The sequence below is a fragment of the Aulonocara stuartgranti genome, assembly GCF_965226115.1.
Source record: "Aulonocara stuartgranti genome assembly, chromosome: 1".
NCBI classification, from domain to species: domain Eukaryota; kingdom Metazoa; phylum Chordata; class Actinopteri; order Cichliformes; family Cichlidae; genus Aulonocara; species Aulonocara stuartgranti.
Genome location: NC_138939.1, coordinates 41,829,821 through 41,840,692, shown reverse-complemented (window position 1 = coordinate 41,840,692; position 10,872 = coordinate 41,829,821). Strand labels below are relative to the sequence as shown.

The 10,872-nt window shown below is 44.0% G+C and overlaps 1 protein-coding gene across 1 annotated transcript; it reads left to right on the top strand.

Annotated features, from left to right (window-relative positions):
• Nucleotides 1-684: 684 nt before the first annotated feature.
• Nucleotides 685-6,747, top strand: ccnd1 (cyclin D1). The gene is made up of 5 exons (XM_082531247.1): nucleotides 685-1,326; nucleotides 2,638-2,853; nucleotides 3,466-3,625; nucleotides 3,772-3,920; nucleotides 3,998-6,747. The coding sequence occupies exons 1-5, from the start codon at nucleotides 1,129-1,131 to the stop codon at nucleotides 4,151-4,153; spliced, it is 879 nt and encodes a 292-aa protein (XP_082387373.1). The 5' UTR covers nucleotides 685-1,128; the 3' UTR covers nucleotides 4,154-6,747.
• Nucleotides 6,748-10,872: the final 4,125 nt, after the last annotated feature.

The window sequence follows — 10,872 nt, the reverse complement described above, 5'->3', positions numbered from 1 at the left end:
TTAACGCCAGTCTCCTCCCGTTGTGTGTGTGTGTGTGTGTGTGTGTGTGTGTGTGTGTGTGTGTGTGTGAGAGAGTCAGGAAAGTCTTTAATCTTGACTATTTTCCTAACATTTTATTATACTGAGGTACACACACACATATAAATATATGATTACACTGTTCAGTGCTAACAGAATTGTACTGAAGCTATTCAGTTAAATTCAGTTTGATTTAAGCAGCCCTAATTCTCAACAACAGTCGCCTCGGGGCGCTTTATATGGTAAAGTAAAGACCCTACAATAATACAATGTATGTTCTGCTAAAGAAAAAAGGAAACTGGCCTTTAAGTCAGCTGATAATAGAGCTATAATTATTATAGCCTGATCTGGGAAACTCTTTCCAGTGTTCTCCCATGCTAGATGGAGTCAGAGAAGTGAATGACTAAAGCAGCAACTCACTGTTGTCCCACGTGCTCACCTTATGTTTGCTCAGAGCTTCTGCTTTCATTCAGTCACAGACAGAGGAAGTACAATATGAAAAGAGAGGGCTGTGAGCCTCTATCGCCCCCTACTGATAACAAGCAACCACCCCCTGGCATATCCTTTCCAAAAGGGACAGACGTCTCCCTGACCCCGGACCTCCCACCTCCTCTTTAGAAGGTACCAGGCTATAGGAGGAGGGGGGAGAGACGCGAGGAGGGAGGTCTTCCCTTCTCTTTCTTATATATATGTATAGCGCTATAATAGAATCCCTTCCTCGCGCGCTCTTTTGCAGACTGCGTATCTCTTTGATCCGACCCCCTGCCGCCTCTGCCCACCCCCAACACTTAACAACAGCTGACGTCATCTCCTCCGCCGTGCGTGTTCGCTGATAAACTTTGTGTGTGTTCTCGTGCGTGTTTGGTGAGCGCGAGGCAGGGGTTTTTGTCTCGCAGTGCGAAGTGGTTTGTTCCAGAGGGCTGGCGCACACAGTCGGAGTAACAGCACGCAGCAGCGGCAGCCCAGTAAGAAGAAAGTGGCGAGAAAAGTAGCTGGCTGTGGGTTTCTGTGCTCCGGCGTCTTCTTACTGTTACACGGTGACGTCTTAACCCGGAGATAGGAAAGTTTTATCGGCAGTGATAAATATACTCAAAGCAGAATTAGCCTACTATGGAGGACCAGCTGCTGTGCTGTGAGGTGGACTCAATCAGGAGAGCTTACCAGGACGTCAACCTGCTCAATGACCGAGTTCTACACACCATGCTCAAGGCCGAAGAAAACTACTTGCCTTCGCCAAACTACTTCAAGTGTGTTCAGAAAGAAATTGTACCAAAAATGCGAAAAATAGTTGCCACCTGGATGTTGGAGGTTGGTTTATTTGACTTTAACTTTTTGCTTCCAACTCCCCGACGGCGTGTCGCTTGCTTAACCTCTGTGTACACCCGAAGGTGGCATATTGGTCGTTATATGAAAGTTGTGCGGCTCCGTCTGCTATTTTACTGTGCATGTTACATAAAGGCTCTGAAAAGTCCCGATGAGTGCTGGGTGGTCCTTCACCTATAAGCGGAGATCGGCCTCTCGCTTTCCACCACGAGTCGGCTGCCTTTCTTAGTTATTTCTTTGGATTCCGCATGTTTTTGCTTCTTGCATTAAATGTTGACGAGATCGGAAAAAATATTCCGAAATAACAGCAATGTACACGTATGCAGTCTGCTCTGTGCCAGTATTATGCGCCATCTTTGTTGTCGTACAGGAGGAAGATTTTAATATCTTTAAAAATCAATAATGTCAACAGAAATGACAATAACTTTGTAATATCGGAAAGAAATGCCTGTATAAGATGAGACGGCTGCACGGTGCCTGCTGGCGCTCGTTTAGCTGCTGTCCGCTGCTAAACTTTGTTGTGCTTGCCGACGGTCCGGGCTGCGTGTGAAGGTCGCCACGAAAAATGGATATTCTTAGAAAGCGTAAAATGAAGAAATGACATTTTGGAGTCGGCTTTAATACTTGAGATGTTTTTAAACATTTACGTGTAGTTTTGGAATGAATTCTGTGCTGTCTTGTATTTTTTATTAATTTTTGAAATTGTGCATCTGGGCGCCGGGGGAAGTGCTGCCTGCAACACGTGAAAGCCCGTCGCAAAAAACATTTTCTTTTGAATTCACTTGGACTGCAGTCGGGTACATTTGTGTCCCATCCGATTAGTCATTCGATAAGGATCATTTAAATCCTATTTTAACACGGCCAGATAATTTTTAAATATTTCTAAATATTTTTTGAAAAGATGACGAAGTTGAAATTGGAGTGTGGAACTTGCATGGACGCCACCTTTGTGTCTCAGTCAGAACTGACTGCAAACTAATTCTCGGCTGCTTTCTGTGCTGAACACTCCAAACTACGTAATAAATACATTGCGTGTGAACTTGCCATTATTCCGGTGTGGTCTGAAATTACGTTTTGTTTTTTTAAATAGAGTGGTGAGGAAATTGAAACAACTCAAACATATTTAATGTGCAGACTGTAATTTGTTCTAATGTCGTTTGTCGTCAGTGCGGCTCTTGAACGCAAACAGCTGTGCACGGATTAAGACGCAGAGACAAAGACTCCGCAATGCACATGAGTTGGAAGTTCCTGGAACCGAGCAAAAGCATACTCTAATAGCTTTGTCTACCCTCCCAGGTCTGCGAGGAACAGAAATGTGAGGAGGAGGTTTTTCCGCTCGCTATGAACTACTTGGACAGATTTCTATCAGTTGAGGCCACCAGGAAAACAAGACTACAGCTGCTCGGAGCCACATGCATGTTTCTAGCATCAAAAATGAAGGAGACTGTGCCCTTAACGGCGGAGAAACTCTGTATTTACACGGACAACTCGGTCCTGCCCGGGGAACTGCTGGTAATTGACTTCTGCACACTTGGATGTTGCATAACACATACAGCACAATATGCACTGAACAGTATACCTAATGTTTGCAGTTTATCTGGTTAGTGTCACCGTGGTGGGTGGGAGGGAGGAAACTGTATTGAAATGACGTTGAACTAAGAGCAGAAATGTGCAGCAGTGTCTGAATGGCTGCGGATGACTTTCCCATGGTGGCTGGAGGCCGCTCTGATTTCATGAATGGTTTCAGTGGCTGCCAAGAAAAATCTGGTTCACAGCAACACCTAGTGGTCATAGGACAGACCTGCACATGCTTGCCAATAACCAACATTGGCTCCAGTCAGTCTCACAGTCTTCTTCTATTGTGTGCTCCCCTTCAAAGGAGCATATCTCAATTATTCATGTTCCTACACTGCAGCATATGTTTTTGTGGATGACTGTGTTTGTATACATTTGGACGGGATGGGGACACAGAAACTTGATGTCAAATGTCATTTTAAGAAAAAGCAGATTAGATAAAACTTTTAAAACCTAAAATAACTTCTAGAATAAATACATGTCACCACAGACACTTGTACTGTATACGGATCAGTTTGAGTGACTCCCTCTGTTCTGCTCCGTCCACAGCAAATGGAGCTGCTGGTTCTCAACAAGCTCAAGTGGGATCTGGCTTCAGTAACTCCTCATGACTTCATCGAGCACTTCCTGTCCAAGCTGAAGATCTATCCCTCCACCAAGCAGATCCTCAGGAAACATGCCCAGACCTTTGTGGCACTGTGTGCTACAGGTGTGACATGAACTTTGTCCTTAATGCAAGCGTGTGCGTGTGTGTGTGTGTGTGTGAGCAGAAAACAGAGTTCTGAGTTTCTCAGGTTAGCAATGAGCGTGCAGTTGTTTTCATCCCTGGAAAACTTTGTTGTGCTGTTTTAACAGATGTCAACTTCATTGCCAGCCCTCCCTCAATGGTGGCCGCAGGGAGTGTAGCAGCAGCTGTTCAAGGGCTCTACCTGAAGAGCCAAGATGCGTCCTTGTCTTCCCAGAACCTCACTAACTTCCTGTCGCAGGTCATTCGTAGCGACCCGGTATGGAAACGTTTTGTCACTTATTTGATGTTTGCAGTGCAATTGGTCTTGACTCAGTCTCAATTCTGTGCTTGCAGGACTGCTTGCGGTCATGTCAGGAGCAGATAGAGTCTCTGCTGGAGTCTAGCCTGCGACAGGCACAACAGCACAATGGCACAACAGAAACTAAACGAGTTGACGAGGACGCGGACTTGTCCTGCACCCCAACAGACGTCAGAGACATCAACATCTGAGGCGACCCGGACCTACGTCGCACAATGAGCAGTGATGGAGGGAAAGTTGTCAGAGGGTGGTAACGGGCGGACCAGGGATGGGGCACCCCACTTGAACTCCCTCCCTCCCTTCCTCCTCCAGCGTGTCACTCACATGCCTGCTGTCCACTACGGCTGCCAAGATAGGATGCTCACCATGCTCACCCCTGTCACATGTCCTGCCAGCGTCCCCTCCCAGGCCAGGAAAAGAAATGAACTCTACAGAGATGTACCAGAGAGAACAGACACTGAATATCAATGAGCTCTGTGGAGCTGGAGCTGAAGCCACAGAGGCAAATGTTTTTCTTATTCCCTCACACGTTAATTAGGAATCTTTCAATTAAAGCAGACTGAGCATGCCTACTAAAACATCCCAAAGTGTACAGTAGGTTCTCATAGTCTGTCATCAGGGCTTCACGTGAAAGCAAGAGGCTCGTCTTTTACTTCGTTTTCTGTTATGTCGGAATGCTTTAGAGTTCCTGCCCAAGTTTCCATGTTTGTCTTGTAGTGCAGACACTCATATACCCTGCTTGCTTATATTTAGTCACTTTATTATGTATCATTTTAAACCTCTCAGTTAGTTAGTTTTATGCTTCTGTTCTTCAAAGCTTGTTTGTTTGTTTGTTTGTTTGTCTTAAAGCAAACGTAGGGTGAGATGCTCACATTCTATCACCCTTAAAGACTTTGGACTGCTATTGTAAGGTTTGGACTAGGGAAATTCTTTGGTCAATCTTTGATTTTTGCTTTACCCATTTACCTGTTATTTGATAAAATCAAATATAAACAGAGCAGTCCACAGTCTGTTCTTTCTCTGTGTAGTTAGACGTAATTCATTCCAACTTTGTTTTCTAAAGAAAAGCACTTTTGGTCAGTGATGCTGGCTCAGCTAAAAGTCACAGTGATAGTTTGTAAAACAATATGAAAACAGTCTTTTGATGATGGAGAGTGTGGGGAGTACTTGCTGACAGTTACACCCAGTTATGCCTGGATCTGATTCATGGTGTGGGACACAGAATTGAGCACTGTGGCAGAAACTGAAAGCTGCTCAGCACCGTGGCTCGCTGTAGCTGCCTTCCAGTTCTCAGTGTTTCATACAGGTAGAGCTGCTCTGACGTCATGATTTTATAGGTTTAAATGTGTGCAAAGCCAAATGTTAAAGGCCCAGAGCTAAACGTAAAAAGTACTATTTTAATAGTTCAAATCATTTTTGTATAGTAAAACATATTATTTATCTTTGTAGGTTCATGCTGACCATGGCTTCATGAGCTGACGTTAAATTCAAGCTTATTTCTTCCTCCAGAACAGGTCAAACTGCAACTAGTCTCTGTAATTCTTCTCCATTGCTGTAGCCCAGCTCACATACGTGTCATAGATTATGAGGGCAATGAAGCTTAAAAAAAGAGAGTGGTGAAAATATTAACTTGATTTTGCACAAACCTAAAAGACGTGGTGTGCGTTTTTTGGGACTTGCCTAGAGGAAAAAGGGAAGCGAAGCCAGCAAAAGAAGTGGCAAAAAGTTTGAGGGCTCACCAATGGGGTGCGTCTTACTGCTGTATATTTCATACAAGGGCTCCTACACAGCACGGGGATGTTGTCATGTTCAGGTTGATATATACTTTATACATACGGATGGACAGGTTACCATGAGCAAGGAGAGCTCTCTACTACATGGAGTCAAAGCGTGGGAAACGTGAGTTCTGTGAGCATGTCACACTGTGTAGGAACCTTGTAAAATAGGTTTCTGATTGTACATTAAGGATAGAGTAGGAGAGAAACACTCCTTGTATTCCGCTGCTATAGAAAATAAATTCCAGCTACATGTTTAAAAAATTGATTAAAAACCATGCTTTTCTCCTGTTTGCTGCTACATTTTGGTTGTTTTATACATATGTCGATATAATGCCATTTTAGGATTGAACTTTCTCATAGAAATTGTTATTGACATCCTCATTTGTTTATTTTTCTTGTGTATTCTATGTGATCTTTTTTTTGTTCATAACTACAGAAAAATTTTCCATAATATTCCAAAAACAAGGAAAAATGAGACAATGTACAGAAATGCTTTGATCCACAATACCTCATGTGACAGTCAACAACTATCTCTAATTTGTAGTCTTTTTTTTTTCCGTTTAGTTATATTCTATTCTACTTGTTGGTTCAGTGCCTACTAGCTGCATAAAACTATTTGAGGTGAAGCATCTGCAATGGAAACCAGCGAGTCCAGGGCATGCTTTGATACTGGTGCCATAACAGAAAATGGGATATGTATAACTCTGTTGAGTGCTAAGCTGTCTCGGTGAAAGAGACTTTATCTTTCCTTTTAGGCCCATAGTGGCCTTCCTTTCCCCTTTTTATATTTATATACAAGAAAAAGCTTTTTGCTCCAACTGTCAGTGAGTTGATTTGAATTTGTATGTAGATTCAGTGTCATGCTCAGTAAGCCATAGACTGTTTTAATGTTTTCACAAATCATTCCACACATTTGTGTCTGCTTCATGCCAGTTTTTTGCAACTGGAACGGTGTATTCATCCTTGTGTTGACAACACAATAAAAACATTAGATGGAATCTGGAAAACTGGTTGCCTGTTTTGGTCCAGAGGAGCTCAAACCTGCTCACTATAACTGAATGTGTTTTTGCAAGACTGAACAATATATTAAATGGAGTGGTTCTTCTATAGCACTTTTCTACTCTACCTGAGTACTTGGCGCTTTATTCAGCATGCCTCATTCATAAAAGCACTATGCTTTTTCTACGGCGTGCTTTCTAACATTTCTACTGTGATGGATGCATCAAAGAGCACCTTGGGGTTACCAGAGTCTGCCTTTTAAAGGATATTTAAAAGGCAGACTGGAGCAGCCAGGAATCAGGCTACCAAACTTTCAATTAGTCGATGACCTACTCTACCTATACCAAACACATTAATACACGTCACAAGTGTGTAATATAGTTTTTAAGGGTTGCAGAGTAATTTCTTTCTTGTTCAGGGATTATTTTTCAGCAGTAGTTTACAGTCTGGCAGTAGGACTGTGTGTGGCATAACTTTCAGTGTTCATTAGCAGCACTCAAAAACAAGCTAGCTACTACTGAAGTTTTGCCTGCTAAAACCATTGATCAAACTCTGGCAGGGTTCATTTTATTTCCACCTCACTCTAAAGCAGAAAGGCATGAGAGATGGAGGCCAGAACTATGAAGACCAGAGCTAAGATTTGTGGCTTAGTAAGATAACTTCAGGGTTAAACTTGGGATTTAGATGTTGCAAAGATAGATCATTTCTTAATAGGCTATGTTGCCATGCTGCAGACCTAACCTGCTCTGTAAAACATTGTGTTTGAGATAAGAAAATAATAGGTCAAAAATCAGTTCCACTACCATTCCTGAAAGATCCCTTGGACTTTGGCGCGTAGACAGTAAGAGTCTAACCATGAACAATAAGTTGATTGATGGGAAGATGGAAGTTGAGATTTCAGTTCTGGAAAAGGTAATCAAAGTAGGTTCAACCGGGATTGAATGTATACACCCACAATTGACAAATGCGATTGCAATGAATATATTATTTCCAAGGCCTGACATGGCTCATGAGTGAGTGAGTCACCCAGGAAGCCCTGGGGACTTTCAATTCAATTCAGTTCAACTTTAGTTTTAAACTGCCAAACTACAACAACAGTTGTCTTAAGGGGCTTTATATTGTAAGGTAAAGACCCCACAATAATCATCATGATATGATCCTTAAGAGGGAAAGCAATCTGAAATCTGTATAATTGTGTTGTTTACAAACTCGGCCATCTCCAAACGTAGGACCAACAGGATCCTATGATTGGAGGAGAATTCTGAAGTTGGATGAAGTGGTACAGAGTGTTCCCAGTGGGGAGAGGGTAGTGATTGACATAGACCTAAAAAGAACATAAAGGTGAAGGTAACAGGTGAAACATCACACCTGTTCAAACTGAGGTGTTGAGCAGACATGATGTTAAGGGGAGAACTATAGAAAGTCAGATAGTGATGGGATAGAAATGGCTGTGGTGAACATGTACTTCAAGAAGAGGGAGGAAAATAGTGTGACTTGTAAAAGTGGAGGATGATGCACACAGGTGAACTACATCTTGTACAGAAGGTGCAATCGGAAAGAGATGGGAGACTGCATGGGGTGGGGTGATGTCAGGGGAGACTGTAGCTAGGCAGCATGAGATAGTAGCTGTAGGATGACTTTGGAAATAAAGAAGAGGAAGTGAGTGGAGGTAAAGATTAAATGGTGGACCAAGAGGCTGATGGCAAAGATGGAGAAACTCTGAAAGCCAACGACAGAGGAGACACGGCCAGTGACGGAGACTCTGGGCAATGGGACACCTCAGGCAGTCTTGCAAGTGGCCAGCGGCAGCGAAAGAGACGGAACTCCTCAGGCGGTTTGCCGTGACGGAAGGGATGACCTTCTGGCACAGACAGAGCAGAACGAGATGAAGCAGGACCAAACTGAATACATCCCTCGGGCTCTGGCAGCACAGATGGTGCTGGCTCAGAAACCCACAGCTCCGGTGGCATGGGCGAGCTCAGGACCCTTGGGCTCTGGCCCAAATGGCGATGGGGTTTGGACCCTCTGGCTCTGCAATAGGTCTAGGCTGCTGGGGGATTCCTACGATGCTCTGAGTGTTTCTTCTTCAGTCACCTTTTTAACTCACTGTGTTTATATACTTCTCTGCATGCAAGAATCGGGGTTCAAGAGTGGTATGTTGGTCACATATCCGTCCACCAGGCAACGTAGTGCCATACGAAGTAGGGCGAAAAACAAACTTCAAAGTAGCGCTACGCGTTCAGCGGGAGGCGTGGATGACGAGTGGCGATAAACTTGCGAAAAGCAAGTTATGCTCAACTCCACCGGTGGATTCTGACAGCGTGGAAAAGTGTGAAAACATCCACGATCACCAACGGATTTGAAGGGCTGGACTGCTGCATGATGGAGAGGAGGACACCGCCACGGCCCTTCTGAGGGTGTTCGACTCTGACACTGACAACGAGGATTTCTTTGGTTTTGAAAGTGACAACGAAGGAAAGAAGCGGAGAGTGGATGACGAAGCCATCCTGAGCCTGTTTGTATCCGACACTGGAGGAGAGGACTTTGGTGGTTTTAGTGCGCAGGAAGAAGAGAAAGATGGTGAATGACTGACTTTTCTTCTTGTTAAAGCCGTGTCACTGCACCTGAGCCTAAAAGGTAGCCCGGATCTATTTTTCTGGTGTGCTGTAGGTTATTGTTATGTACTACATTTGTTACTCATTTATGAAGCACAGTACATGTTTCGTACTTGTAATTACCAGTACTTGTACATATACCTAAAAAGTTATGCAAATATGTACCCATAACTTGTTTTTCAAAATATTAATAAAAGTGATGTCTCCAAACAGCCATCTCTTTGCTGACCATTCCCTTTGTGCATATTCTCTTACATATGAGAAGTCAACATTGAAACACCTGCGGCTTTTAGTCAGGTGCGGCTAATGTATGTGCAAAACAGGATTTTCCCCCGATTTTAGCTTGTGCGGCTAATATTCAGGTGCGCTTTGTAGTCCGGGAAATACGGTACTTATATTTTGTATTTTAAATACGTATGTATTCCATTACTCCCCAACACTGGATATCGTGCTTCCCATAAAAGCAGCAAAGTGAGGTAAATGTATGTCTTTTGTTTGTCGTTGTTCTTTGTTGGTTGAGTAAAAGTGAAGAAGAACTAGTAACCACGGGTCTATTCAACAGAGTGCAACACTATGTGTGCAAAAGACGGTATTACAGCTAAAAAAAAATTATAAAATATATAAATTAGTGCCAACTAGTGGTAGGATTAAGAATAAGTGATATCTGGCTAGGCATCCACTTGGATGAGTTCCTGCCCCAAGTGGAGGAGTTCAAGTATCTTGGGGTCTTGTTCACGAGTGATGGGAGAAGGGAGCCGGAGATCGAAAGACTGACTGGTGCTGCGGTCGCAGTGATGCGGACGCTGCACCGGTCCGTCATGGTGAAGAGGGAGTTGAGTGTAAAAGCGAAGCTCTCAATTTAACGGTCGATCTACGTCCCTACCCTCACCTATGGCCACAAGCTGTGGGTAGTGACCGAAAGAACGAGATTGTGAATACAAGCGGCGGAAATGAGCTTCCTCCGAAGGGTGGCTGGCCTCTCCCTTAGAGATAGGGTGAGAAGTTCCACCATCCCTCCACATCGAAAGGAGCCAGCTGAGGTGGTTCGGGCATCTGACAAGGATGCCCCCTGGGCGCCTCCTGGGTGAGGTGTTCCAGGCATGTCCCACCGGGAGGAGGCCCCGGGGCAGACCCAGGACACGTTGGAGAGATTATATCTCTCGGCTGGCCTGGGAACGCCTTGGTATTCCCCCGGATAAGCTGGAGGAGGTGGCTGGGGAGAGGGAGGTCTGGGCTTCTCTGCTTAGGGTGCTGTCCCCGCGACCCGGCCTCGGATAAAGCAGAAGAAGATGGATGGATGGATGATATCTGGCTCCACCTGGTGGAAGGAGGGTGACACTGCAGATCACTCCCCAGCCCGTGGTGGACGCAGATGGAACTGATAATAGATGGAATAAATCAAATAATGTAAGAATAATTAATTAATAGATTAAAATAAATAAGAAATATAGTTTGAGGATTTAAAAGAATACAAAGAAAATCAATTGACTGATTAACATAAAGACCAGAGTAATAATA

Bases quoted from the DNA above. Each gene is read 5' to 3' on its own strand.
- ccnd1 (XM_082531247.1), top strand. From the start codon at position 1,129: ATGGAGGACCAGCTGCTGTGCTGTGAGGTGGACTCAATCAGGAGAGCT. The intron at 3,626-3,771 runs GTGTGACATGAA...CTGTTTTAACAG, and splicing joins TGTGGCACTGTGTGCTACAG to ATGTCAACTTCATTGCCAGC. The intron at 3,921-3,997 runs GTATGGAAACGT...CTGTGCTTGCAG, and splicing joins AGGTCATTCGTAGCGACCCG to GACTGCTTGCGGTCATGTCA.